Source organism: Colletotrichum karsti, assembly GCF_011947395.1.
Source record: "Colletotrichum karsti strain CkLH20 chromosome Unknown Scaffold7, whole genome shotgun sequence".
Taxonomy (NCBI): Eukaryota; Fungi; Ascomycota; class Sordariomycetes; order Glomerellales; family Glomerellaceae; genus Colletotrichum; species Colletotrichum karsti.
Genome location: NW_024065907.1, coordinates 1,156,133 through 1,178,846, shown reverse-complemented (window position 1 = coordinate 1,178,846; position 22,714 = coordinate 1,156,133). Strand labels below are relative to the sequence as shown.

The 22,714-nt window shown below is 57.0% G+C and overlaps 8 protein-coding genes across 8 annotated transcripts; 2 read left to right on the top strand and 6 right to left on the bottom strand.

Annotated features, from left to right (window-relative positions):
- Positions 1-515: 515 nt before the first annotated feature.
- On the bottom strand, positions 516-6,700 carry CkaCkLH20_03145 (ABC multidrug transporter; the record flags this gene model as incomplete). The annotated part of the gene is made up of 13 exons (XM_038885864.1): positions 516-932; positions 1,782-2,397; positions 2,454-3,188; positions 3,244-3,315; positions 3,364-3,478; positions 3,540-3,896; positions 3,947-4,109; positions 4,163-4,977; positions 5,032-5,265; positions 5,318-5,597; positions 5,651-5,877; positions 5,926-6,454; positions 6,509-6,700. The coding sequence occupies 13 exons, from the start codon at positions 6,698-6,700 to the stop codon at positions 516-518; spliced, it is 4,752 nt and encodes a 1,583-aa protein (XP_038749063.1).
- Positions 6,701-7,247: 547 nt separating this feature from the next.
- Positions 7,248-8,804, bottom strand: CkaCkLH20_03144 (sugar 1, 4-lactone oxidase; the record flags this gene model as incomplete). Its single annotated transcript, XM_038885863.1, has 1 exon — positions 7,248-8,804. The coding sequence occupies one exon, from the start codon at positions 8,802-8,804 to the stop codon at positions 7,248-7,250; it is 1,557 nt and encodes a 518-aa protein (XP_038749062.1).
- A 2,038-nt stretch (positions 8,805-10,842) lies between these two features.
- Positions 10,843-12,523, bottom strand: CkaCkLH20_03143 (ThiF family protein; the record flags this gene model as incomplete). Its single annotated transcript, XM_038885862.1, has 3 exons — positions 10,843-11,309; positions 11,365-12,241; positions 12,347-12,523. The coding sequence occupies 3 exons, from the start codon at positions 12,521-12,523 to the stop codon at positions 10,843-10,845; spliced, it is 1,521 nt and encodes a 506-aa protein (XP_038749061.1).
- Positions 12,524-12,979: 456 nt separating this feature from the next.
- On the top strand, positions 12,980-14,641 carry CkaCkLH20_03142 (uncharacterized protein; the record flags this gene model as incomplete). The annotated part of the gene is made up of 1 exon (XM_038885861.1): positions 12,980-14,641. One exon carries the CDS (start codon positions 12,980-12,982, stop codon positions 14,639-14,641), a length of 1,662 nt encoding a protein of 553 aa, XP_038749060.1.
- A 332-nt stretch (positions 14,642-14,973) lies between these two features.
- On the bottom strand, positions 14,974-16,464 carry CkaCkLH20_03141 (uncharacterized protein; the record flags this gene model as incomplete). The annotated part of the gene is made up of 3 exons (XM_038885860.1): positions 14,974-16,178; positions 16,231-16,346; positions 16,397-16,464. 3 exons carry the CDS (start codon positions 16,462-16,464, stop codon positions 14,974-14,976), a joined length of 1,389 nt encoding a protein of 462 aa, XP_038749059.1.
- Positions 16,465-17,003: 539 nt separating this feature from the next.
- CkaCkLH20_03140 (mitochondrial 40s ribosomal protein) lies at positions 17,004-17,466 on the bottom strand (the record flags this gene model as incomplete). The annotated part of the gene is made up of 3 exons (XM_038885859.1): positions 17,004-17,066; positions 17,125-17,296; positions 17,360-17,466. 3 exons carry the CDS (start codon positions 17,464-17,466, stop codon positions 17,004-17,006), a joined length of 342 nt encoding a protein of 113 aa, XP_038749058.1.
- A 527-nt stretch (positions 17,467-17,993) lies between these two features.
- On the bottom strand, positions 17,994-18,920 carry CkaCkLH20_03139 (uncharacterized protein; the record flags this gene model as incomplete). Its single annotated transcript, XM_038885858.1, has 2 exons — positions 17,994-18,712; positions 18,857-18,920. 2 exons carry the CDS (start codon positions 18,918-18,920, stop codon positions 17,994-17,996), a joined length of 783 nt encoding a protein of 260 aa, XP_038749057.1.
- Positions 18,921-19,228: 308 nt separating this feature from the next.
- Positions 19,229-22,188, top strand: CkaCkLH20_03138 (duf1620 domain containing protein; the record flags this gene model as incomplete). The annotated part of the gene is made up of 2 exons (XM_038885857.1): positions 19,229-22,102; positions 22,153-22,188. 2 exons carry the CDS (start codon positions 19,229-19,231, stop codon positions 22,186-22,188), a joined length of 2,910 nt encoding a protein of 969 aa, XP_038749056.1.
- Between the last annotated feature and the right edge of the window lie 526 nt (positions 22,189-22,714).

Genomic DNA, 22,714 nt, shown 5'->3' with positions numbered 1-22,714 from the left:
TTGAAATGGGGGGGCATCCTGCGGCAACTGCTCAGAATCCGGCCGATCCTGATATCGTCCGGTTTGGGGCTAAGAACCCACGCCAGACAAGACTGAACAAGCAGTCTTTCCACACCAACACTCTCACGAGGTCGTTTTATGAATTCGTCTTCCCATTACTATCATCTCATATCTTCGTCATCCTAAGGGTAGCTTACGTTGCTAGCACGGCGACCAATCGGCACCAACATGCACACAAAGCTGGATGAGCACGATATATCCCTCCCAGAATACACTCTTGTCACGTGCAACGCGGAAAACGTATCCCAAAGAACTCGGTATTAAACGAATCGTTTCTTCCTCTGCGCGATCAGCCGTTGTTGATCACTAGCAACACGGACCGGCGGTAGCCATGTTTTTTCACACAGACAATGTACGTGTACAATTTCAGTGTGCTCTTTTCGATGTGAGCGGCGTCCCTCGTCGCCCTCGGATCCGGAGTACACATAAGCTGCATCATTTAACTCTGGGGGTCCCTACGCAGTGGAGGTCGTCGCCTCACTCGAGGCCGCCCGCGGCTGGTGGCCCCCCCGCTGGAGAACCTGTAGAATATGCTCAGCCTCCACGCCGACGTGCGCCGGGCCTGGGACGCGGGGACGATCGCGCTGGTGCCCGTCGCGCACGACGAGAGCGGCGTGACGGTCCGGGTTCGATTTCTTTATCGGAGGACCGGTCGGAAGTCGAGATTTAGATGGAGGGGCGATTTGGGTGCCAAGCCTGGGGACGTCCTCCGCGCCGTGGGTGCGCGGGAGCGGTATCTTGATGTGGCTTGCTTCGAGGGGCGCCGTCGGATTTGTGAGGGTGATGAGTTTACGATTCGGTGGGGGGACCCGGAGCTCCGACCGGATCCTGATTTGCTCGATCTTAGGGCAAGGGTGCAGGTTATGGCTTCGCTGAGGGCTGCGGTTAAGGTCCCGCGCGAGATGTGGTGATGGTGCTGCGGTGATGGGGGACGAGTTGGGCTTTGATGGTCACGGCTTCCAGGAGATGTTTGCCAGGGGCTGCGATGAGGGATGGCGAAGACCGGGGTTCGAGGTGGAGAGGGAAGGCGGAGGGCGAGAACGGTGAAGACGAGACAAATCACAATTAGGGCCATGGTGACTCGACGATGCTGTTGACAAGTCGGTGTTCAAGAGGTATTAACTCGGACTCATGCCTGAACAGGGTGCTGTGGCCGTTCTTAGTCTTTTGTCATCTTCGCCGTCACCGTCTCTGTTACCGTCACCGTCGTCGTCGTCGTCGTCTGCGTCTTCTTTGAATAAGCTAGCGACGACGATGAGGAACGCCATCACGGATGCTGAATTGGTAACGAAAGCGGCGGAATTGGGAAGAAGGTGTGGTATTCGACATTGCGAATGGATCGACGTAGAACGAAACTCTTGTCTTGCGATAGGGAGATGAAATAGAAATTGTTGGCTTGTATCGAACAACTTGCGGGTTGTGAAGAGAAAACAAGATGCTCCTGCGTTTTCATTTTGATAAGCCTAGAGGGCATTGCAAGCTGCAGAATAGCAGTCGATTGCATTGGATAGGTGGAAATCTTCGTGGCGTATAGATGTGTTCAAATATTGGACTCGAATCGAATCAGTTACGGTACGAGCCATCTTTACGTATCCAAGAGACAACCGAAGAGCGTATCAAAGATAAGGAGAGGATATACAGAGCCAACCTCAAGCCCCCCGACTATCCCACAAAGCCTTGAACCTCGAAGCCCTTCCCATCAACTCCCTCGGATCCCCAACCTCCACAACCCTCCCCTCATCCATGACGACGACAACATCATACCCAACAATAGCCTCCAGCCGATGCGCGACCTCCACAACAGTAACCCCCTCAAACTCCCCCATCACCACCCCCCTGACCTCCTCGTCGGTCGCGTGATCAACATTGCTAGTCGCCTCGTCCAACAACACCACGCCCCCCCTCCTCCTCCTCAGCACCGCCCGCGCCAGACAAAACAGCTGCTTCTGCCCCGCGGACAGGCCCGTCTCCGCCATCTCCGCGTCCAGGCCCCCGCGCGCCTCCACCGCGTCCCAGACCCGCGTCTTGCGCAGCGCCGAGACGAGGTCCGCGTCCGGGTTGTGGCCCGCCGGGTCGATGTTGTCGCGGACCGTGCCGGGGAGGAGGACGGGGTCCTGCGGGAGGGTGGTGAGGGCGGCGCGGACGGCGGAGCGCGGTGCGGTCAGGAGGGAGCGCGAGGCGACGGCGAGGGTGCCGGAGGGGTTCTGCAGGTCGAGGAGGCGGAGGAGGGCGAGGAGGAGGGAGGATTTGCCGCTGCCCGAGCGGCCGCATATGCCGACCTTTTGACCGGGGTGGATTGTGAGGGTGATGTTCTTGAGGACCGGGTCGGTATCGTCGCTGTTTTGGGGGGGATGTCAGTTTTGAAGCGAATCAGGGGCGACGGATGATGGTACCTGTAAGAAGCTGTGGCGTTCCCGATCTCGATCTTGCCGTTCTCCGGCCACGTCGGCGGCGGGAGCTCCCTCTCGCACTCGCGGTCCTCGCGGGGGGTGAACTCGACGAAGTACTTCAACCTCGTGATGGCCCCCAGGCTGGTCTCGAGCATGGTCCACATCTCGATGAAGTTGCCCAGTGTCTGGTTGAAGCTGATGATGTTCACCATCGCGAGCCCGATGGCGCCCTTGGTCGTGGTCCCGCCAAAGAAGAGCGCGAACGCGACGAGCACCAGCGCCATGCCGGCCACGAAGAGGTCGAGCACGACGTTCAGCCAGCGCTGGACGCAGAAGAAGAGGTAGTACGGCCGCTGGGAGGCGTCGAGCAGGGCCTGGCTCTCGCGGAGCATGGCGGGGCGCCAGGCGAAGGCGCGGAGGGTGGGCAGCCCCGCGAGGACCTCTGTGAAGTGCGTGAAGAGCGGGGACTTGGCCTCGAGGTCGATGTGGCGGAGCTGGCGGGAGGTGCGGAGGTAGTACTTCTGCAGGAGGTAGAGGGCGGCGAAGGACGGGGGGACGAGGGCGGCGACGTAGGTGGCGCCGGAGGCGATGATGGCGGTCTCGGCGAGGACGAAGAGGATGCTGTGGAGGGCTGCGTAGGCGGACATGGGGAGGCGGTGGTCGATTAGGGCCATGTCCTGGCTGAACCTGTTGAGGGTGACGCCGCTGTCTGTTGTCGTGAAGAAGAGGAGGGGGGCGCTGCGGAGGGTGGTTGTTAGTTTTTGGATCGTGGGTTTGGGAGGGGTGGACGTACGCTAGGACGGCGTCGAGGAGCATCTGGTGTAGATGCCGCGCGGAACGGGGGATGGCGATGAGCATCCAGAAACTTGAGACGTTAGGTGGGATCCGCATGAATACATGGGAAGGGTCGTACCTGATGGAGACGCCATTCATAACTAGACAGAGGAGGGCGAACATCAAGTAGATGCCGAAGAACATGGCGGGACGCTCGTTGGTGCCCTCCTCGGTCCAGATCCGCAGCCAGATCTCTGGAACGTGTCAGATGTCAGTCGAGCTACAATTGTGTACGCCAATGGGCATCTTTCTTACGCGGGAGTTTGGCGAGGGCCACGAATAGCACGGACATGAAGATGAACGGGCCCAGCATGCGCCAGCCCATGGACCTGAAGTAAAGCTTGTAGACTTCCGTATCGCCGGTCTGTCTCGTCAGTTCCGCTTCCGTGACCCTCGGGTTCGTAGACACAGGGGCCTCGGCCTTGGATGGCTTCGCATCTTCGACGTGTTCATCGGAATCTTCTGCGTCGTCTGGGACGGGCTCTTTGCCCTTGACGTCCTCGGCGAGGTGGCCCCAGACGGAGCGCGGCACGGAGTCGAACGTGATCTGGTTGTGGAGAGTGGCCCCGTCGTCGATCATGGTGATGTAGTCTGCGGCGGGGAGGAAGTTGACTGCAAGAAGCATCAGTAAGTAGGAAAGCCAGTGTGAGGTATCGACAGACCGTGGTTGGTTGCAAGGAGGACCGTCATGCCAGCTTGACGGATGAGGCCGCTCGGTCCGAGAAGGCGCTGGAAGACGGCTTTGGAAGTCGAGTTATCAAGCCCGCTGAAGACATCGTCGAGCAGAAGCAACTTCTTGCGAGAGTATACGGCACGGGCCAGGGCCTAGACATTTGTTAGCCTTCGCTGCCAAAAGCATCACGTTCGACGAGACCTACCACTCTCTGCTTCTGACCGCCACTCAACGTGATGCCCCCTGTGCCAACAAGTGTGTTTTCGGCTTTGGGGAAGAGACTGATGTCTTGGTCCAGAGCACAAGCGCGGACGACTGCGGAGAACCACGTGGCGTCATACGGAACCTGACCGGTGACGTTGTCCTTGACGGAAACGTTGCGCAGCCAGGGGCTTTGGTCGCAGAATGCGACGGAGGAAGTGTACAGGGTGACGGTGCCGGAGCTGATGCTGAGCTCACCGAGGATGGCCTTGAGTAGGGAAGACTTTCCGCTTCCGACCTTGCCCACGACCATGGAGATAGTACCGGCCCGTAAGGTGAAAGATGTGTTTCTGAGAATCTCGGTGCCGTCTTTCAACGAGAAGTTCGCGTCTTGGATGGTCACCAGAGGCCTACCGGCTTCGATTGACACCGGTCTATCCTTCGTCTTCAAAGACTGAAGCTCGATGACGCCACTTGCCAATACTTCGGCTGATCTGGGGGTAAGGGGCTGTGTGTCTGATCCATGGAGGCTCGGTCGCGGATGTACAGAGTCGAGAGAGGCCTTCTCAGACTTCGACAAGATCTGTCGTTGGTCTTCAAGCTCGTCCAGGAGTAGGAAACTCTGGATCCTCATGAAGCAGCCAAAGGCACCCATAAGCTGTATGATGGACATGATCAGCTTCATCAGCGGGCCGGAAACCAGCACGATGATGGATAGCGCGGTGAAGGCCTCGGCGATGCTTAGCCCTTGCTCGGATCGAGTCCAAAATACGGCAGCGGCGATGATGACCACAGGTGTCATCTGCTCAGCGATTCCGACTGCGATTGTTCAGACACGCAGCCGGTAGACGGCGACTGGCGGAGGAGACTTACCTATAACGCTGAGACCGGTGATGAGAACCCTGAACTTGACGGACAGTTTGAGTTCCGTGGCGCGCAGCTTCTGCACAATGCTGGAGAAGTGATCCGTGAGGCCCATCATCTTGATGCCTTTGATCTGATTCAGCATAGATGATGTTATGGAGACGCGCTTCTGGACGCCCTGGTTCCAAGCCACTCGCGCCGGAGCCATGCGCGCCGATAGTTTCGTGGTGATACCCGTACACACTAAGCCTTGGTTAACTCTGACCATCAATCGGAGAGCTTGAATGTAACTCACGCAGTCCAGGAATGAGAAGGAGAAAACAAGGCGGGCCGACTTGGCGATAGAGCAGATAGATACCGACCGGTAGCTCGACCGCAGCGGCCCAGACGTCGTGAATGAACGTCATCGATACGGCGATGTTCTCGATATCAACGCTCATGAGCGTGACGGGTGCCGAATCCTTGATGGCAGAGGCGTCTAGGTTAAGCGTCTTCTTGAAAATCAGAGACACGATACCGCCGCGGAATAGGGTCACCAGCTGGAAAGTCATGTGTTGGTACCAGCATCGCGAAACCTGCATTTGTCAGAGCAAGACACACATCTTGGAAAGCGCCGTCGAGAACCTACAGCAAGGCCGACGTAGATACATGCCGTAGCTCCAACGAGACCAGCGGCGATGTTCTTCGAGTCATCCGTCCAGGGGCTTCCGACAAAGTTGACAATGCGATTGACAAGCAACGGCTGCGCGAACGTGAAGCCCGCGAAAAGAAGCCGAGGGAAGACGCCGGCCAGGAACGTGGTTCTGAACGCCCAAAAAGTGCTGAAGACCAAGCTCCAGTTGCTGTCCTTCTTGCCTGTATACTGTCAGAACACGCATTATCGAAGGAGAGGAAAAAGCCTACTCTTGGCCCATGACCGATCAAGCATGCCAAGCAAACGCGCCGAATCGAACTTGGGATCGATGGCACCGAGGTCCTCGAGGCCGATCAGCAGCCGGAAGCCCTGGAAGAACAGGGAGTTGAGCCACCAGAACAGACTCCGGCTCACGACCCCCGTCGTCGACTCGACGGCGACGTCCTTCTCGCTGCTGGGCAGGAGGACCCGCTTCGGTGTCTCTTCGAGGGCAAGAATGACCACTTTGGCGAACAGAGACGCGGTGAAGACGCCCGCGACGGAGGTGAGGCCGTCCCTGAGCCAGAGCGTCCTGGCCTGGGCGATGTCAAGAACGATGGTGAGGACCAGGTAGAGGCCTAGCAGTGCGGACGGGCGGATGGAGCGTTTATGTTCGGTGTACGAGAGTGAGGCGATCGCGGCGGCCTCGACTAGGCCCAGGACGCTTTCTGCGACCGAGGTGCGCGTGCTGGGTGTCGATGGAAGGGCCCATAATGCTACGAGAACTATTTGAAGGCAGGTGAACACCCCGATGGCGACCTGGAAATTGTCATTAATACAATTCGCAAGATCTCATTACTGGGGGTCGTTTACCAGCTTGAGCCACAGGAGTGTCCCCGAGCGAACGCGTATATCACTGCCGCGAAGCCATATGATGCGGATGGGAGCCAAGATGATGAGCAAGGCGGTGGGTAAAATAGAGAGAATGGCTTGCTCGAAGAGGACGGTGAAGTCGAAATAGCCGTTGACCTGAGGGCCAAAGTAATCGTCACTAACACCACTCATCGTCACACGCTATCGCAATTCGCGTGACTGAAGCACCGAGCGTACGATTCAAAGATCAAGATGCGTCGACGGGACCAACGTCTTGCGAGTCGCGAGCTTCTTATCCAGGCGCCGAGACGTCGATCGTCTCCCCTGCGGCGCGGAATCTCAGCTTCCTATTCGAGCGCGCCGACGCTGACAAGCCAGGGAAGATGCCGCAACTGCGGTCTGCCGCTTGTACTTGGCTCGCCCGTCCAATCGGTTGGCTCCAAATGTCTGAGAGATGCGCGTCCAAGCCCGGTTCCAACTGAAATGTTGGACCTTTGGTCCTTATCAGCATGCGCCAGTCGATTCCGTGATACGGCTGTTGGTTATCATATCTTGGTATTCCCAACTCGCGTGCGGATTATATTCGACTCGCTCTGTTTTGATTTGGGGCGAATGCGCAGGTCCTGTTCATGTCAGTACCTGGTACGATGAGTAGCAAGGGGTATTATATGGCGTCATTGGTGGCACGTACGTGCAATTTGATTCTAGGCTTTTAGAAGAATTATCGCTTGATATCTGGTCACTGGGACTTTCCCACGGCACCGGTGATTGACAGTCCACCTCCCTTGGCCGGCGTCCTCTCCAGCTCAACCTCCTCCAACGCCAGTCTTGGTCCTTTGCCAAGCACCTTTTCCCGATGCCACTGCCCGACAAACATTCCCTCCGGATCGGCCTTGTTTCTGACGGACCGCCACTGCTCGAGCTCTTTGCCGTAGAAGTCCTCAATGGCCTCACTCTCGACAAAATTCTTTGCCCAGTGCGGCTTACCACCCATCTCCGTCATCAGCCACTCGAAGGCCTGGTAGTAGCGCTCTCGACACGGCGGGTCCATTAGGTACGGGCGGTAGAGAGTCGCGTTAAGATACAATGTCGGCCCGTCCGGGAGGGTAGGGTCGAGGAGCGGTCTCGCGTTGGAGGTCAATGATGTGTCGCTGACACGGACCTCGACCGGCGCGTGCACGTAGAGCCCTTCCGCCGAGTAGGGAATATTATGCGGCACGTAGTCGGGGTCTGCTGGGGTCAGGTGGTTCAACCACGAAGAGAGGCGGCGCAGGGCTTCGGGGCCCCTTGCCAGTGGGATAGCCCACTCGTTCACGAACTGCGAGTAGAGACAGTTCATGAGAAGGGCCTTACGGCTTGGCTGTACTGCAGAGATGGTCGATCCGTTGGAGAAGCCGTATTGCATGCCGAACACGAACCATTCGACCATCGGAAGTATCCTGGGGACATACTGCGCGAGGTACAGCAGGTTGTGATAGATGTAGTAACCCAACGCCCCATCATAATTCCTCTTCGGAGGGTCGACGTGCTTTTCGTTCGTCTTGTCCGCCTTCCAAACCACCGCCCTCCGAGTATAGGGAAACCACCACACACGGACGAACTCGCTCTGCGTCCACAAATCCTTCTTCCAGGCATTGAACATCTTCACGTCCGTATCGATCGTCTGCGTCCACCGCAGCGTGAACGAGCGGGCAGCGCGAAACGTGATCTCGGTGATTATGCCCAACGCGCCAAGGGAGAGCAGCGCCGCGCGGAACAGCAGGGGATTTTCGTCGCGAGAGCACGATTCCGTCGTGCCATTGGCCAGAGTGATCTTCAGAGCCAGCACGTCCTCAGACATGAGTCCGTGGAAGAGACTGCTGCCGTGGGTACCGGTCGAGATCGCGCCGGCGATGGACTGTTGGTTGATGCTGCCGAGGTTCGGCATAGTCAGGCCATGGCGCTCCAGCTCGTCGCAGAGGGTGTACAGCCGGATCCCGCTCTGGATCACGGCCAGACCGTTCGAGTCGTCGACGGAGAGGATGCGGTTGTACTTGTCGAGGTTGACCAGCCAGCTCGAGGTGCACGTGATGTTGGAGGGCGAGTGGCCGCATCCGGCGGTCACGATGCGGCGGCGGCATTTGCGCGCGAGGTTGACGACTTTCTCGATCTCGGCGAGGGACTCGGGCTGGATGTATAGCTCGGGTCGGGAGTAGAAGGTCTTGGCCCAGGTGTGGTGGACGTGGTTTGGGCGGGCGCGGAAGGCGATGCCGTCGCCGGCGCTCTTCTCGAGCTCTGCGTTGATGGCTGGGTCCATTGCGCAGGCAGGGTGAGCCGGACTTGGTCGGGAGCGATCAGTTGTATGATGCCCCTCCGAATGTTGCTTTTTCCTACAGAGATAAGGTTTTGTACGAATATAGACCCGTGGAAGAGTTCAGATTCGTCCTTGTCAAGGGGGTCCTCCGATCACCGGCACTGATGGATATACATTGGGAGAAGAGAAAGAGAGAAACATGGCTAGCAGTGAGAGAAGTGGAACGTCTGTGATAATATTAACTCAAAACCCGCGCGGCTGGTGTAGGAAAGGGCTGGAAATAGACGGGATGGAACATGATTAAAAATGTCCCTAGATCCGGTAGCGTGTTAGCGGATGAGCTCATTGATATCCCCAAGATCGCGGCGCCTGTGATTCGCCGGGCGCAAAAGTCATCGAGTCACCGTTTGCGACATGTGCGTCCCGGCTCAGGTACATCGCCATAGCTCCAGGGACTGCGCGCTAATCCCGCAGGTGCGCCAGTGGTCCGCGGGGTGAGCTCCGCCGAGCTGTGATCCCTGTACCGACAAAGCCGAGGACGTCCGAGAGTGCACTGAGACTGGAATAATTATGTCGCTGATTTGTTTCGTGGTGACATCTTCTGGATATTAACTCGGGCTACGGAGTATCGCATTTTCTTATCCGATTGCCTCCTCCATCCTTCTGGTCTCGTTAACGTACTGACGTTCCACATCTGCGCTACTTGGCTTCGCTCCAACAAACCCAGAAAACTCCAATTCCTCCGTCCGACAAGAAGAAATGTGCCCTCAGATTAGCTCTCTTATGTTCTCACGGACAACGGCCGACGGGCTCCGCCACAAGTGACTGGATATGCCCTCGTGCTGTCTGCAACTTTGGCTTAATGGACTTTGGTTCATCACCGGGCAATTCTTGTTTCGTCGTGCTGCCGCTTGGCAAGCAGTTCTGAGATCTGTCGCGGATTAGCATGCTTCTGACATGACCTTGGGGAAGTCCACTTACCGGCCAGCTCCGATTGAAAACTATATAATTCCTGTCACGAGTGTCGTCCAGGCAAGCCGCGACCCTTGCAGGCACGACCGTGAGCCGAGGACGGCGCTTCTAGACTTTGCAATTTGTCGTCATTGCGGCGCATGACCCCAGAACGAGCGCAAGCCAAGAAACAAGACACGACGAGTGTACCGGACTGGTTTCCCAGCCGGCGCCTGCTCAGATTTCTGTTCTTGGTGCTGGTCCTTTCATCGGCTGAAGGGTTTCGAAAGAAACCGCATCGTTGACGATCCCATAACCATGTGAGAGTTTTCTTCAGCGCAGACGAGACTTCGTAAGAAAATAAGGTAAGAATAACAAAAAGAAGGCCCTGAAAACGAAAGACGCCATGATCGTCAAGATCTACATAGGCAGGTACGCCTGGGCGGTTGATAATGCGAGGCATCCCACTCGGGAGCCAACAACTCTAGTCGTATGTTAAGCGGGACATTGGTTAAATGAACGCGACGATGCGATAGCTGTCGCTGAACAGCGACACTGAGAAAATTGTGAATCTATTCCATTTGGAACGGCAAACGGGTGTGGTCATCTAGAGAATCGTCAGTGCTTCACTTTCGCGGTGCAGACGCAGCTTCTCACCAGCAGTTATCTTGGATCTTCGATGGCCGAACACAACCTCGGTGATTTGAGGAAAATATACAGGACGCGCGACGTTATCTTAATGCGAGACTTGAGAAGACGGCACGACGCGATCTCTCCGACGACCTAGAAGTTGGGAGTGAGGTCTACTTGATGGATGGATGGTTTGCGCAAAGAAAGAAGTTCAAGTCGCGACCAGACCACCTGCGGACGCGACCTGGCTTAGTGGAACCGGTACCCTGAAAACGACAAGACCCACTTAAAATTGAGTGGGATTGCGCCACATTACAGTGCCTGCCCCCAGCCACATATCATCACGAAAGAATGGGAACGTCGGGGGTGTTATCGGTCTAAGTAAGAAGACAGCTTAACTTTTGAGATTCTATTCCTAACTTGAAACCTTTTCATAATCGCATCATTTCCCGTGGAACGTCTAAAGTCTAAACTTCTCGGCCTCAGCCGCCTCCTCCAACCGAGCCTCCACACGCTCAATCACGTCCGCAGCATACAAGTCCTCCAATTTGGCCGCACCGTTGAGGTACTCCTTCTCGTGGCGTATGGCCTCGTCTCTGGTCATGCAAACCAGGTCGCGGAACCGGATGTTGGTCCACTTCTGCTGCTCGGCGCCCTCGCCGATCGTGAGCTTCGTCTCGCCCTCCGGCCTCATCCACCGGACGAGCACCAGCCTGTTGATGAGGCCCGTGATGGCGCTGCGTCCCTTCCATAGCTCCTCGGTAAGGAAAGCGGCGTCGCCGAGGGAGATCGGGACCCTGATGCCCTTGGACTCCTCGACGCCGTGCTTGTGCTTGACGAGTCGGGTCTCCGAGGCCTGGATGAAGCCGACGATGTCATTATACAGCTTGTCGCGGTTCTTTGCGGGGACGTAGTCGAGGGGGTATTCTATCATCCAAGTTAGTCGATAAGGGGCGGTACCATGCGGGTAGGCTTATCTTACCAGCAATGCTGAGAATAACGTGGTTGGCAACGATGTATCCGAAGACAGCGGGCATGGTTCCAAGAACAGGGAGGATTCGCACTCTGAAGCTGGGGAGAACACTCAGGTCACCGACGGTACCCTTCTTGAACTCCTCCTCGGAAAGGGGCAGCAGAGCAGCCTTGCCCTCGCCGGCAACCTCGTTGGAGTAGACCACAGGGATACCGCTCGTCACGCCGAGAAGCTTCAGCTTCCTGCGCGTAGCCCTCGAGAGACCATCGTCAGTGCTGGCTCCAATATCGGCAACGTTGATACGCGTAGGATCGCCCTTGGCACCGGCTCCCATCGAGGAGATGACCGGAATCTTGTTATCGTGGCAGAACTTCAACAAAGCGACCTTCGTATCAATGTTGTCGATAGCGTCAACCACGAAATCAGGCTTCTGTCCATCCTCGGTCCAGGGCGCGAGCAGCTCCGCCGCGACGTCCTTTTCGAACTTCTGGTTCCGGAGGTCGAACTTGGCCCACGGGGTGATGGCGATGAGGCGGCGGTAGAGGCACTGGACCTTGGGGATTCCGACGTCCGCGAGGGTCGCGACGGCGTGGCGGTTGAGCGAGCTGAGGGTGACCTGGTCGAAGTCGATGAGGCGGATCTTGGAGACGCCGGAGCGGGCGAGGGCGGCGGTGCAGTGGGAGCCGACGCCGCCGACACCGACGACGACGACGAAGGACTTGCGGAGTTTCTGGAGGCCATCGTCTTTCAGGAAGACCCTGTTGCGGGCGAGCTGTTCGAGGATCAGCTCCTCGTCGAAGTCGCCGGCTTGGGCTCTTCGGGCAAGGGCCTGGTTGCGGGCATCCTCCTTGTCGACAGGGGGAGATGCGGCGCCGTACGTAGTGAGCTATGTGATGGTTAGCTGGCTGAAGAGTTGAACGTTGTGTAGTAAGATCCACCAAGGATGAAGAGTGATGACTTTGAGTGTGTGGGAGGGACGTGAGTGACATACGCTTCCAGATGAGTCGGCAGATGCGGGTATCGATTTCTTCAGGTCATGAATTCGTTCTTCGCGCTCGAATGCTTGGTATCCAAAAATGAGACATGCTACTGTTGCGCCGGACAGCACAGCGGTGGCTGCCAACTGTATATGCGGGTTTGACGCCGCTTTGGCTAAGAATGAAGACATTTTTATCGTCGTGTGCTCATGATGTACATGAGAAACGCCTTAAAACATCCAGATAGCTAGGGATTCCAAGGAAAAAACCTAGATCTGGGCCAATTCTCAAAAGAATGGTGCGACCCTCTATGAACCAAATGGGTCTGAACCTCAAAGTCCGTCTGTCGCCATCGCGGGACTCAAACCAAAAAAAATAATTAAAAAGTCCGTCCGGTGAGTAGCCAATCAGAAGTGGCCGTCGACATGCGGAACAACGGCACCCCACAGCGACATCTGAGCACTGAACCTACCAACCCCACGCAATCCAAACCTTGAGTAGGACTGGACGACATCACAGCCTTCGAAGCTGCCCCCAGCAGCCATTGCACCTCCAAACAGGCGAAAAACATCTCGACGCTACCCGCGTCAGATGGCGATTCGAACATCCGCATGACGACCCCCCTCCAACGGCCCGCAGCAGCCACAATGCGCCAACGCCTCGCCCTCCGCCGAATCCTCCTCCAGAGGCTCTTCCAGCTCCAGACACAGACGTCGACCCGCCCCTTCACCAGCAACACCGCCGCCCTCACCTCCTCCCGCCGCGGCCGCCCACAGCTCCCCTTCCTCGCGATACCCATCACCACGCGGCCCCGCGCCCGCTACTTCACCACCGAGAAGAAGCAGTGGCTCAAGTTCGAGTCCCGCCTCTTCCTCCGCTACAACGTCTCCATCTGGGGCGGCGCCCTCTGCATCCTCGCCATCGTCTTCCTCCTCAACCAGGAGCGCCTCGAGAAGGAGTTCCCCACGCCCCACGAGTGGTCCGTCATCACGCGCATGCGCATCCGCGGCGCAAAGGTCGCCGCCGCGCATCCCCAGCAGAGGCAGGTCGACTGGATCGAGGTCATCGTCTCGTGCATCGAGGCGCTCAAGAGGCTGGAGGACCCCGCCGTCGACGGCGCGGGCATCAGGGAGCTGCTCGACGAGCCGCTGTCCGTCGAGGGCGTGGGGGCCGCGGGCAAGGACGTCTCGGCCAAGAGCGAGAACTGGCGGAGGGGCTACTACGAGGTGCTGATGCTCACAGCGCAGGCCGCGGAGCAGCTGGACGGCTGGGTCAGGGACACGACGCGGGACATGGTCTTCCCGCCCGAGATGGTCATCGGGCCGTCGAACCCGCGCCCCAAGCCGATCCCGCCGGGCTCCGAGAAGGCGCCCATGGAGGAGAACTGCGTGGTCGCGTACGAGCCCGCGGATAACATATACCTGCGCGTGCTGATGACCAAGGGCTTCACGAACCGGCAGAAGATGGACGCCGCGCTGGCGTACGCATCGTTCCTCGACTTCAAGAAGATGTCGGACGCCGCTGACAAGATGTACGAGTGGGCGCTGTCCCTCGCGACGGAGACGGCTCCCGCGTCGTTGGTCGACGCCCGCACGTATACCATCAACGACAAGACGACGCTGCCCTCCGAGAACGTGCTGCATGTCCTCACGGCGATCGCCGCGCATAAGGCGCGCACCGGCGACGTGACCGCCGCGCTGCCCATCTTCATCTCTGTCCTCCGCGCCCGCCGCTCGTTGCCCTCGACGCCCCTCCCGGGCCAGGAACGTCCTCAGGAGGTCCCCAAGACGCTCTGGCAGAGAGCTTGGGACCTGGCCTCGGCACCGAAGTACCCGCCGCCGCCCGATGACGGCTCTCGCCCTCCCTGGAGGCACCCGAAGGAATTGTGTGAGGAGGCCGGGCTGAATCTGTACATCGGCGAGATCCTGTACTCGTCGAAGGACGGGAAGGCCAACCGGGAGGAAGGTCTCGCTTGGACCCGGGACGCCGTCGATCTGGCCGAGGAACAGCTCCGCAAGCTCGGCACTGCGGGAGGCGACAAGGAGGCCCGCCAGACGTGCCGCGAGTGTCTGGGCGCCGGTTTGGACAACTGGAAGGCCATGGTGGCGAGGCTGGCCAAGGAAGAGGAGGAGAAGAAGAAGGCTGGCCCTAAGAAGTCCGCGTTCGGTTTCTGGACCGAGACACAGACTGTTGATGGAAGGTGGGCGGCGGAAGAGGAGGTCGTCAAGGAGAGGATACGCCGCACGAGGGAGTTGCTCTTCAATGTTGAGCCGCCGGCTGCTGGGCTCGCGTCGTTGCTCCAGGCGTAAGGTCCACGTGAGAGGATCACATGTATAACACTGTCAAAATTGCCGGGGGACCAATGATACCAGAAGAATTAATTCTCTAGACTCCAGACCGGCTTTAGAAATGCCGTTGCTCTGTATGAAGCAGCCAAGCGGTCTCCAAAATCCGGTCTACCTTCAGATCTATGGCTCTCGTTACTGCATGTCTCATCGCACCATGATGTCGCATTTCCATGAAAGCCCAAATGCCTCACTCGTTCTAATTAACATCTCGGCCCAAGCTCCGTGGACAATCAGTGTGTCCAAAACGAATGTGGTTCGCTCTAACAGAACGACAGCCGTTTGTAACGCAGACATCAAACAGCGATTCGCGCCGAAGCTGCAGGAACTGAGATGCCATAACTAGCAGTTTCATTGGCTTGATCATCGGCATCACGACCGTTGTCCTTGGTGTCGGGGTCCTCAGCCAGCTGCTTCTGAACCTGGGCCTCAATGTGCTCTTGCAACCCCTCCAGTGCCTGGGCTTCCTCGGCGGCTTCCCGTGGGATAGCGTAACCCAGACTGGGTTTGGCGAACTCAGGCATTTTCTCCCAGGCTGCGTCGAAGGCAGATGTGGTAGCAGCCCATTCCTCTTCTGTAGGGACAGGCGGGTCGACGGGTACGACATCGGGATGACGGTACTCGGAGCCCGCTTTGGCAACTTCCTCAGGCCAGGCAAGAATCGGGGTGCGACTGGTAATGAGCATCATCTCGATGTAGTAGGCCTCTCCCGAGGCGAAGACGGTGCAGCCGTGCTGTGTGAACGACGCGGTGTTGGGGTTGCCTCCGGGCCTGGCAAGAGGTGTAAGGGCAGCCGCGTCATCTGCGATGTAGGCTCGGGCGCGGCGGACAAGGAAGTCTTTGAATGGCTGGTGAGAGAGCTCGTTGACGTCGGTACTGCTGCCCAAGACAGACAGCGTGTTGATCCTGTGGCCGATGGTGGCGAAGGTGGCCGAGTTGTCGAGAGCCTTGGTCACATTGTCGGCGCTGAGACCTATGCCGATGATGTCGATAAGGGCAGTCTCGGAGGTGAGGGCGGGGATGACTTCATCGAGAACGGACTGGGCGTGTGCCATGGGGCTCTCGTTCTTGGGGATCGAGTGAAGCTTGGGATTATGGGCGCGGCCGTGGTGAACCATGCTCTTCATCGGTACAGCGGTGGCGGAGACGGGGCTCAGTGCCTTCTTGCCCTCGGGCCACCACCAGAGCTCACCAGCGTTTGCAAGGATGATTCCGGGCGGAAAAGAATCGGTTGCGGTTGAGGCTTGGTTCTGAAGCTCTCGGACGACAGATATCATGGTGCCCCTGTCGATGCCGCCAGATCTATTGGCGACACGGAGAGCCACATTACCGAGGTCCTGGCAAGGCTCACCAAATATGACGACGACGCGGGAGGCGGACGCAACGTTGGCGCTGGTGAAGATAGGAACGTTGGGTGACGTAGCCGGCGTGCCCAAGGGAAGGAGGACCTTCGTTAGGTCTTCCTTCTCAAGGCGGGCATGAACGACATCCCGAATGGCCTCTGTGAGATGTTAGCTGAGCCAAATTCGTGGATAGAAGTAGGTTGTGCTTACCGTTGAAGTGAAAGCGTTGACGGTCGTTGACTCGGCTATTCTTGGTCAGGAAGTACTTGAAGTAGACATCGGGTTCGTCAATGTTGCGGATCTCATCATCATCGTTGATGAAGTAGCTACGGAGGTTAGTTCCTGCCTCGTACTATTGTCGACAAGAGGTACTCACCCAAGCTTCTTTAAGTCGGATGGGAACTTAGGGTCTTTGGGCAGACCAGACCAGCGGCGGCGGAACATGTCGGAGGGTGGTGATGACGAAAGAGATGTGTGGTTGGTGAGCTGGGGTTCTGCTGCTTAGTTGCTGTCAAGATGGAGGAAGGTAGGTAAGAAGAGGCCCTGTGAGATTTTGAGGGCAGGGTGGATTGTAGAGGAGATGTTGTGAGATTGTTGTTGGAGGTGAATGTGGTAAAGCCCAGAAGACAAGAGAAGCGTCTAAATAAGTAGGGCAGAAGTAAAAGTCTTCAGTCTCGGATAACTGCTGAAAGAGCAGCCGCGGGCCCCTACTTCCTTCTACGTCACAAGAGACCAATGGATGTCCAGCTGATCTGTCGACAATCAAAGAGGGAGATGTTGTACATTTTACATATTTTTAATTTCGTCAAAGTCTTGACCCCAGCTGTGTCGAAACTGCGACCTAACGCCTGATTCTCCTCGTCTATACGTCGCCGAAATCGATCATAGCTTACGCCTTTGGAACGGCATCTCGGCCAGTTTTGTATTTTACACAGGCACTTGCGCGCCGTACTCGTCCTCGTCGTCTCTTGTCGTACACCCAATTACCAACTGGCTCTCTTCACACCGGGAAGGTTGCCCTCGTAGGCCTGCATACGGAAGTTGAACTGTCGAACCGTTAGAAAGCTGCACTTATTACGGGATTCCCTCAAGAAGTCGACATACCCTCGTCATCTTGAAGTCCCTGAAGACACCCCTTGCCTTGCCTCCCATGATGCAGCGGTTGCGGATCTGTGTCGGGCGGGTGTAGCAGTGCATCTGCGACAATTGCAACTGCGCCTCGGCGCGCGTACGGGGAGGGAGGGTCGTGTTGCGGATGATGTGACGGAGAGCTTGTCTATGATGGTCGCAATGTCAGTATTCGTCTAGATGTTGTCGAGGTATCTCGGGTAATGCGGACCTCTCGGGCTCGTTCTCCATAAAGACCTGGCGCTTGGTGTGGTCGCGAATCGTCCGGATGTTGACGAAGCAGCCCAGGTCGAGCTTTTTGGCGCGGAACATCGACATTTTGGCGGTGGCTGGGGGGATTGGACAGCGCTGTCGATGGTCGGGGTATCGGGTTCAAGAAGTGTTGACTTGAACGGGCGGCGGTCGGAGGATTGTTCGGCGTCGTCGGCGGCTGTCCACTCGAAAAGATCCAGTCGTGATGGCTTGAATTGATGGCGCGGGAGAATGCGGTGGTCACGTGGCAGTCTTATCTTATCGTTCACCGAGCGAGCTCGCCGACCGAATCCCTGTCATAGCTCTCTGTCGACTTAGTTCCCAGTCGCGCAAGGCATCATTTATCCTTCTTTTTTCCTCGTACTTATCTGAAAAAAAGAGGGAAAATCAGGAACAATAGCCGAGAGAAATTTTGGTATGAATAGCAACCCAAAGCCCTTCCGAGAACGCCAGCCGTCGTCGCAGTCTATGTCTGGACGCCTAACATTGCAATATGATACAACAGCACACTCCATCTCCCACTATTTCTTCACCCTCAACGAATTAACCAGCCATCATAAGTGCGCCCGAGAGGTGAGCACCGCGAAAGAGTGCTATAACTGATCCAGAAGCTTCTGCCGCCTTCTGTTGATCAATTCCTCCTGCACCTCCTCTAGTGTCGGTAAATCCCATCCCTTGCCGTCTCCCGCGTCGCCTGGCAGAGGTTCCCAGTCGGCTGGTGGTTGTTTCTTGCCTGACTTGGCCATGTGCTCGAACGCTTCCTCCTCCTTGGCGGCCTCGTACGCCAGCAGGTCTTTATCCTCCTCATCTGGCGCGTAACCGTAGTACGCAGCATCGACTTGTTTCCGCAGATCGTCTCTTGTCTCGAGTGGCTTCTCGTCCGTTGCTTTCGCCTTTGCTGCATCGAACAGCTCCTTGACACCGGGCAGGTCTCGCGCGCGTCCGAAGTAGCGATAGCCCTTGCCGCCGCCGGGTATTTCTCGTCCTTGCTCGTCGTAGATTTTGCCGCCTCCGCGCATGTAATTCGGTCCTCCCAAGTTCCGTATTTGTACCTCCCACATGTACTTCTCCCTCATCAACTTGTTGATCTCGTCATTCAGATCGCGGATTTGATAATCGCTCAGCGCGATGTCCTGGATTTTGGAGACCTTGCGCGAGATCTCCTTGAGCACCTGGCCGCGCCATTTTTCGCAAGAGGGGATCGAGTCGACTTCGGTGATGACTCTGGGTCGTCTCGTTCTGCCGATATCGATAATACCTAGGTCCGCCGCCTGTGCTTCGCGGAACCTAAACAGCATGGACTGCGCCTTTTCTGAGTTTCGCGCCTGCACTTGTTAGCAATCCGACAGGTCCAACAGCATCATTTTGACGAAGAACCGTGAACTGTGTGTCGAAACCGCCAAACAGCTTCTTCAGAGCCGGCACCAGTTTGAGTACACAATCAAGAGTCGCTTACCATTTTGAGAGCGTTTGAGGCCGGGCAGGCGTCGGGCTTCCTGGGCTGGGGGTTGGGTGTTCAACTTTGTGAGGCAGGTGGAAGAGGAAGTCGGTCGCACTTTCAAAAGGCGTTGACCTAACTTTCCAGGTCGGCGTTCAATTGCGATGGTGGGCACGGACCACACTTCTCTTCCCCCACACCAAAGCGACATGTACGTACCCACCCACCTAACCGCGCAAGTGACGACTGTCCAACTCCATCTTCCAGAGCTATCCCGCAAAGCTTTCGAATACCATCAGCAGCTGCGCTGTCAGGCCAAGGTGACGTTCAAGCTTCATCTTTCGACTCAGAGCTGTGAAACTGCTCGCGAAGCTTCAGAACACCACCACGATGCGCCTTCCGACGCTGCTTCTCGCAGCTTCATCTTTGGTCGGCGCAGTCTTCGTGGATGAAGTTGGAGATATCGACTATCACCACGAACTCATTGGCGTCCCCCAAGTAGAGACGACATTCTTCCACAAGCCGAGAAAAGACGATAAAGCCTCCCTCCTATACTCACTAAGCGATGTCGGCGTTGTCGGAGCCGTCAACCCCAGCAATGGCGCCGTCGTCTGGCGGCAGTACTTGACCGGCAACATCACGAATGGCGGCGGACATTTACGAGCGGCGGAAGGAGAGGATTGGGTCACGTCTGCGTACGGCAGCTCAGTGCATGCATGGAATGCCTTGTCGGGAAGGAACGCGTGGTGGAGCGAGTTCACGGGCGAGATAAGAGACTTGGAGGTCATGGAGTTGACGGAGAACGGGCGCAAGGATGTGCTGGCGCTCTTTGAGGAAGAGGACGGTTCTTCGACCTTGAGGAGACTCAACGGCGGCGACGGCAGCGTTGTCTGGGAATTCAAGGATGCGAGCAAGACTGTTCCGCTCCAGGTTTCGAACAACATCGAGAAGATCTTCGTGGTCAGCCTCTACGGATCCGTCAGCTCGTACGGCGTGCGCGTCTCTGTCCACGACACTCTGACGGGCAAGCGCACCGACGATATTAGCCTCGGAACCAAGGGCGATGTCCAGAGCAAGGAAGACGTCTTGCTTGTCGGCGCCAACTCGGCTTCTCCCATTGTCGCCTGGACTGACGCCGCCCACTCGAAGCTGAAGGTCAACGTTCTTGGTACCAAGACCAAGCAGGAGTTCCCGCTTCCTCCTGACACTTTGGAAGTTGCCATCCATGCGCCGCATCACCTGCAATCTGAGCCGCATTTCCTGGTCCACAGCCGCACCAAGGCTGGAAACAAGGGTGAGGTGTACCACGTCAACATCAAGAACAATGCTGTCACCAGAGATCATGAGCTCCCTCTCCTTCCTGGGCTAGGTGCTTTCTCTACCAGCTCAGAGGGCGCCAATGTCTGGTTTACGCGTATCACTGAAGAGGAGGTTATCTTGACGTCTTCTAGCTCGCACGCTATCCTGGGACGTTGGTCTTACAAGACCGGCACTGAGAGTGTCACTGCCATTCACGCCGTTTCAGAAGTCATCAAGAAGGGCGGAGACAGTTTCGCCGTCCGATGCGCTGCCGTCACTACTTCTGATGACTGGGTCTTGGTTCGTAACGGCGAGCAGGCCTGGAGCCGTCCTGAGGGGCTCACTGGCGGAGTCGCTGCTGCCTTTGCTGAGATTCCCGAGAGCGAAGACTTGGCTAAGACTCTTGAAGCTGAGGCGCACAGCAGTATCCTGTCCGCTTATATTCATCGTGTTACCCGCCACATTGATGATCTTGCCTACCTTCCCGACTACCTTGCTTCCATTCCCCAACGCCTCATCAGCAGCATTACCGGATCCGAGATCTCACCCAAGAGCGGTGGTCTTTCGCGCGATGCTTTCGGCTTCAACAAGCTCGTTGTTCTGGCCACCCGCAGAGGCAAGCTCTTCGGGCTTGACGTTGGCAAACACGGCAAGGTCATCTGGAAGCTCAACGCCTTCGATATTCCCCGCGGCAGTGCCTGGGACGTCAAGGGCATCTTTGTTGAGGATGCCAAATCGCACGTAACTGTCCGTGGATACCATGGCGAGTACGTGGTCGCACGAACCGATACTGGAAAACTCGTGGACGCTATGCCCGAGGGTTCCTGGGCTCAGACTCAAGCCGCTGCCATTGTCGACAGCCCGTCTGGTCAGTGGTTGGCCCCTGTTGGTATCGGTGGTGCCATCGGCGACGTCCCTGTCGCCTGGGCTCCCTCGCAGGTCGTCGTGGTGCGCGGCGAGAACGGTCAGCTGAAGGGTTTGACCTACATCAACGAAGACGTTACCGCCAAAGAGCAGGTTGCTTGGGAGTTTGCACCGCCCACTGGTTACGAGATCGTCGACATCGCTACTCTGCCTGTCCACGACCCTATTGCATCGATCGGAAGGGTCCTCGGTGACAGACGGGTCAAGTACAAGTATTTGAACCCCAACACCATCGTTGTGTCTGCCAAGAACAGCGCGAAGTCCACCCTGAACGTCTACCTCGTCGATTCCGTGTCAGGCCAGGTCCTTCACTCCTCTTCGTACGAGGGCGTCGACACTGACAAGAACATTGAGTGTACTCTTGCCGAGAACTGGTTCGTGTGCACCTTCTTCGGTGAATACTCGTTGAAGGACGATGCCGGTCAGCCTCAGTCTGGTCAGTCTCTCAAAGGCTACCAGATTGTTGTTTCCGACCTGTACGAGAGCGAATACCCCAACGACCGTGGCCCGCTCGGCGACGCTGCCAACTTTTCCTCTACCGACCCGGTCGACACTCCCACCGGTATCCCCCTTCCCTCGATTGTCAGCCAGGCCTGGATCCTGTCAGCCCCTATCACTTCTCTGGCTGTCACCCAGACTCGACAGGGTATCACCAGCCGTCATGTGCTCGGCTACCTCCCCCTGGCCCACTCCATCGTCAGTTTGCCTCGTCAGCTTCTCGAGCCGCGTCGCCCTGTCGGCCGTGACCCCACGCCGGCCGAGATGGAGGCCGAGGGCCTCATCAAGTACCACCCGGCGCTGGAGATCGATCCCAGACAGATCATCACTCATCAGCGCGATGTTATCGGCGTCCAGAAGATCATCACGTCCCCTACCATTGTGGAGAGCACCAGCTTGATCTTCTCCTTTGGCATTGACGTATTCGGCACCCGTGCCGCACCCAGTTTTGCCTTCGATATTCTTGGAAAGGGCTTCAACAAGATCAGCCTCATTTCCACTGTGCTTGCCCTGACTGTTGGTGTTGCAGTCCTGGGCCCGATCGTAAGTCATACGCTTCCTAGTTGTCATGTCTATTACTAACGATATCTTAGGTACGCAAGAAGCAGACAAACATGAGATGGGCATAGGAGTAAAAGTAGTGTATGATATGACATGACATAATAGAGTCTTACGAGTTTGAGCAAACAACCATGTGCAAGCCCGATCCATGCTGTGTGATTGTTCGCACTCGGGAACCGATGTAGATGGCCCATTGGCTGCTTTCGATAAACGGCCGGCCCCTTGTTTCCTCCCTTCTTCCAGGCGTTACTAAAGTTGAGTCGCGATCCGTCTGTAGCTTCGTCCTCTTCCAGGAAAGTGTCAAACACGAAGTAATCGTCAGGCAAATTGCCGAAGATGGGAACGCATTGTCCTAGGTTTACCGTCTGCATCGACAGAAAGCCTCCCGAGCATGTTCAGCGCCGTGCCGGTGAAGTATACGCTGCCAGTGGAAAGCTTCGTCGGGTTGGTCCCGGGAGATCCTGCTGCTGCTGAGCCAAGTTCTTGATGTAGGTCTGACTGACACTCGATGATCCCGGGCTTTGCTCAAGTCATAGTTATTATTCTAGAACTTTGTTCATGTCGTTTAAGGGCATCGTGGATCTTGGCTTCGAA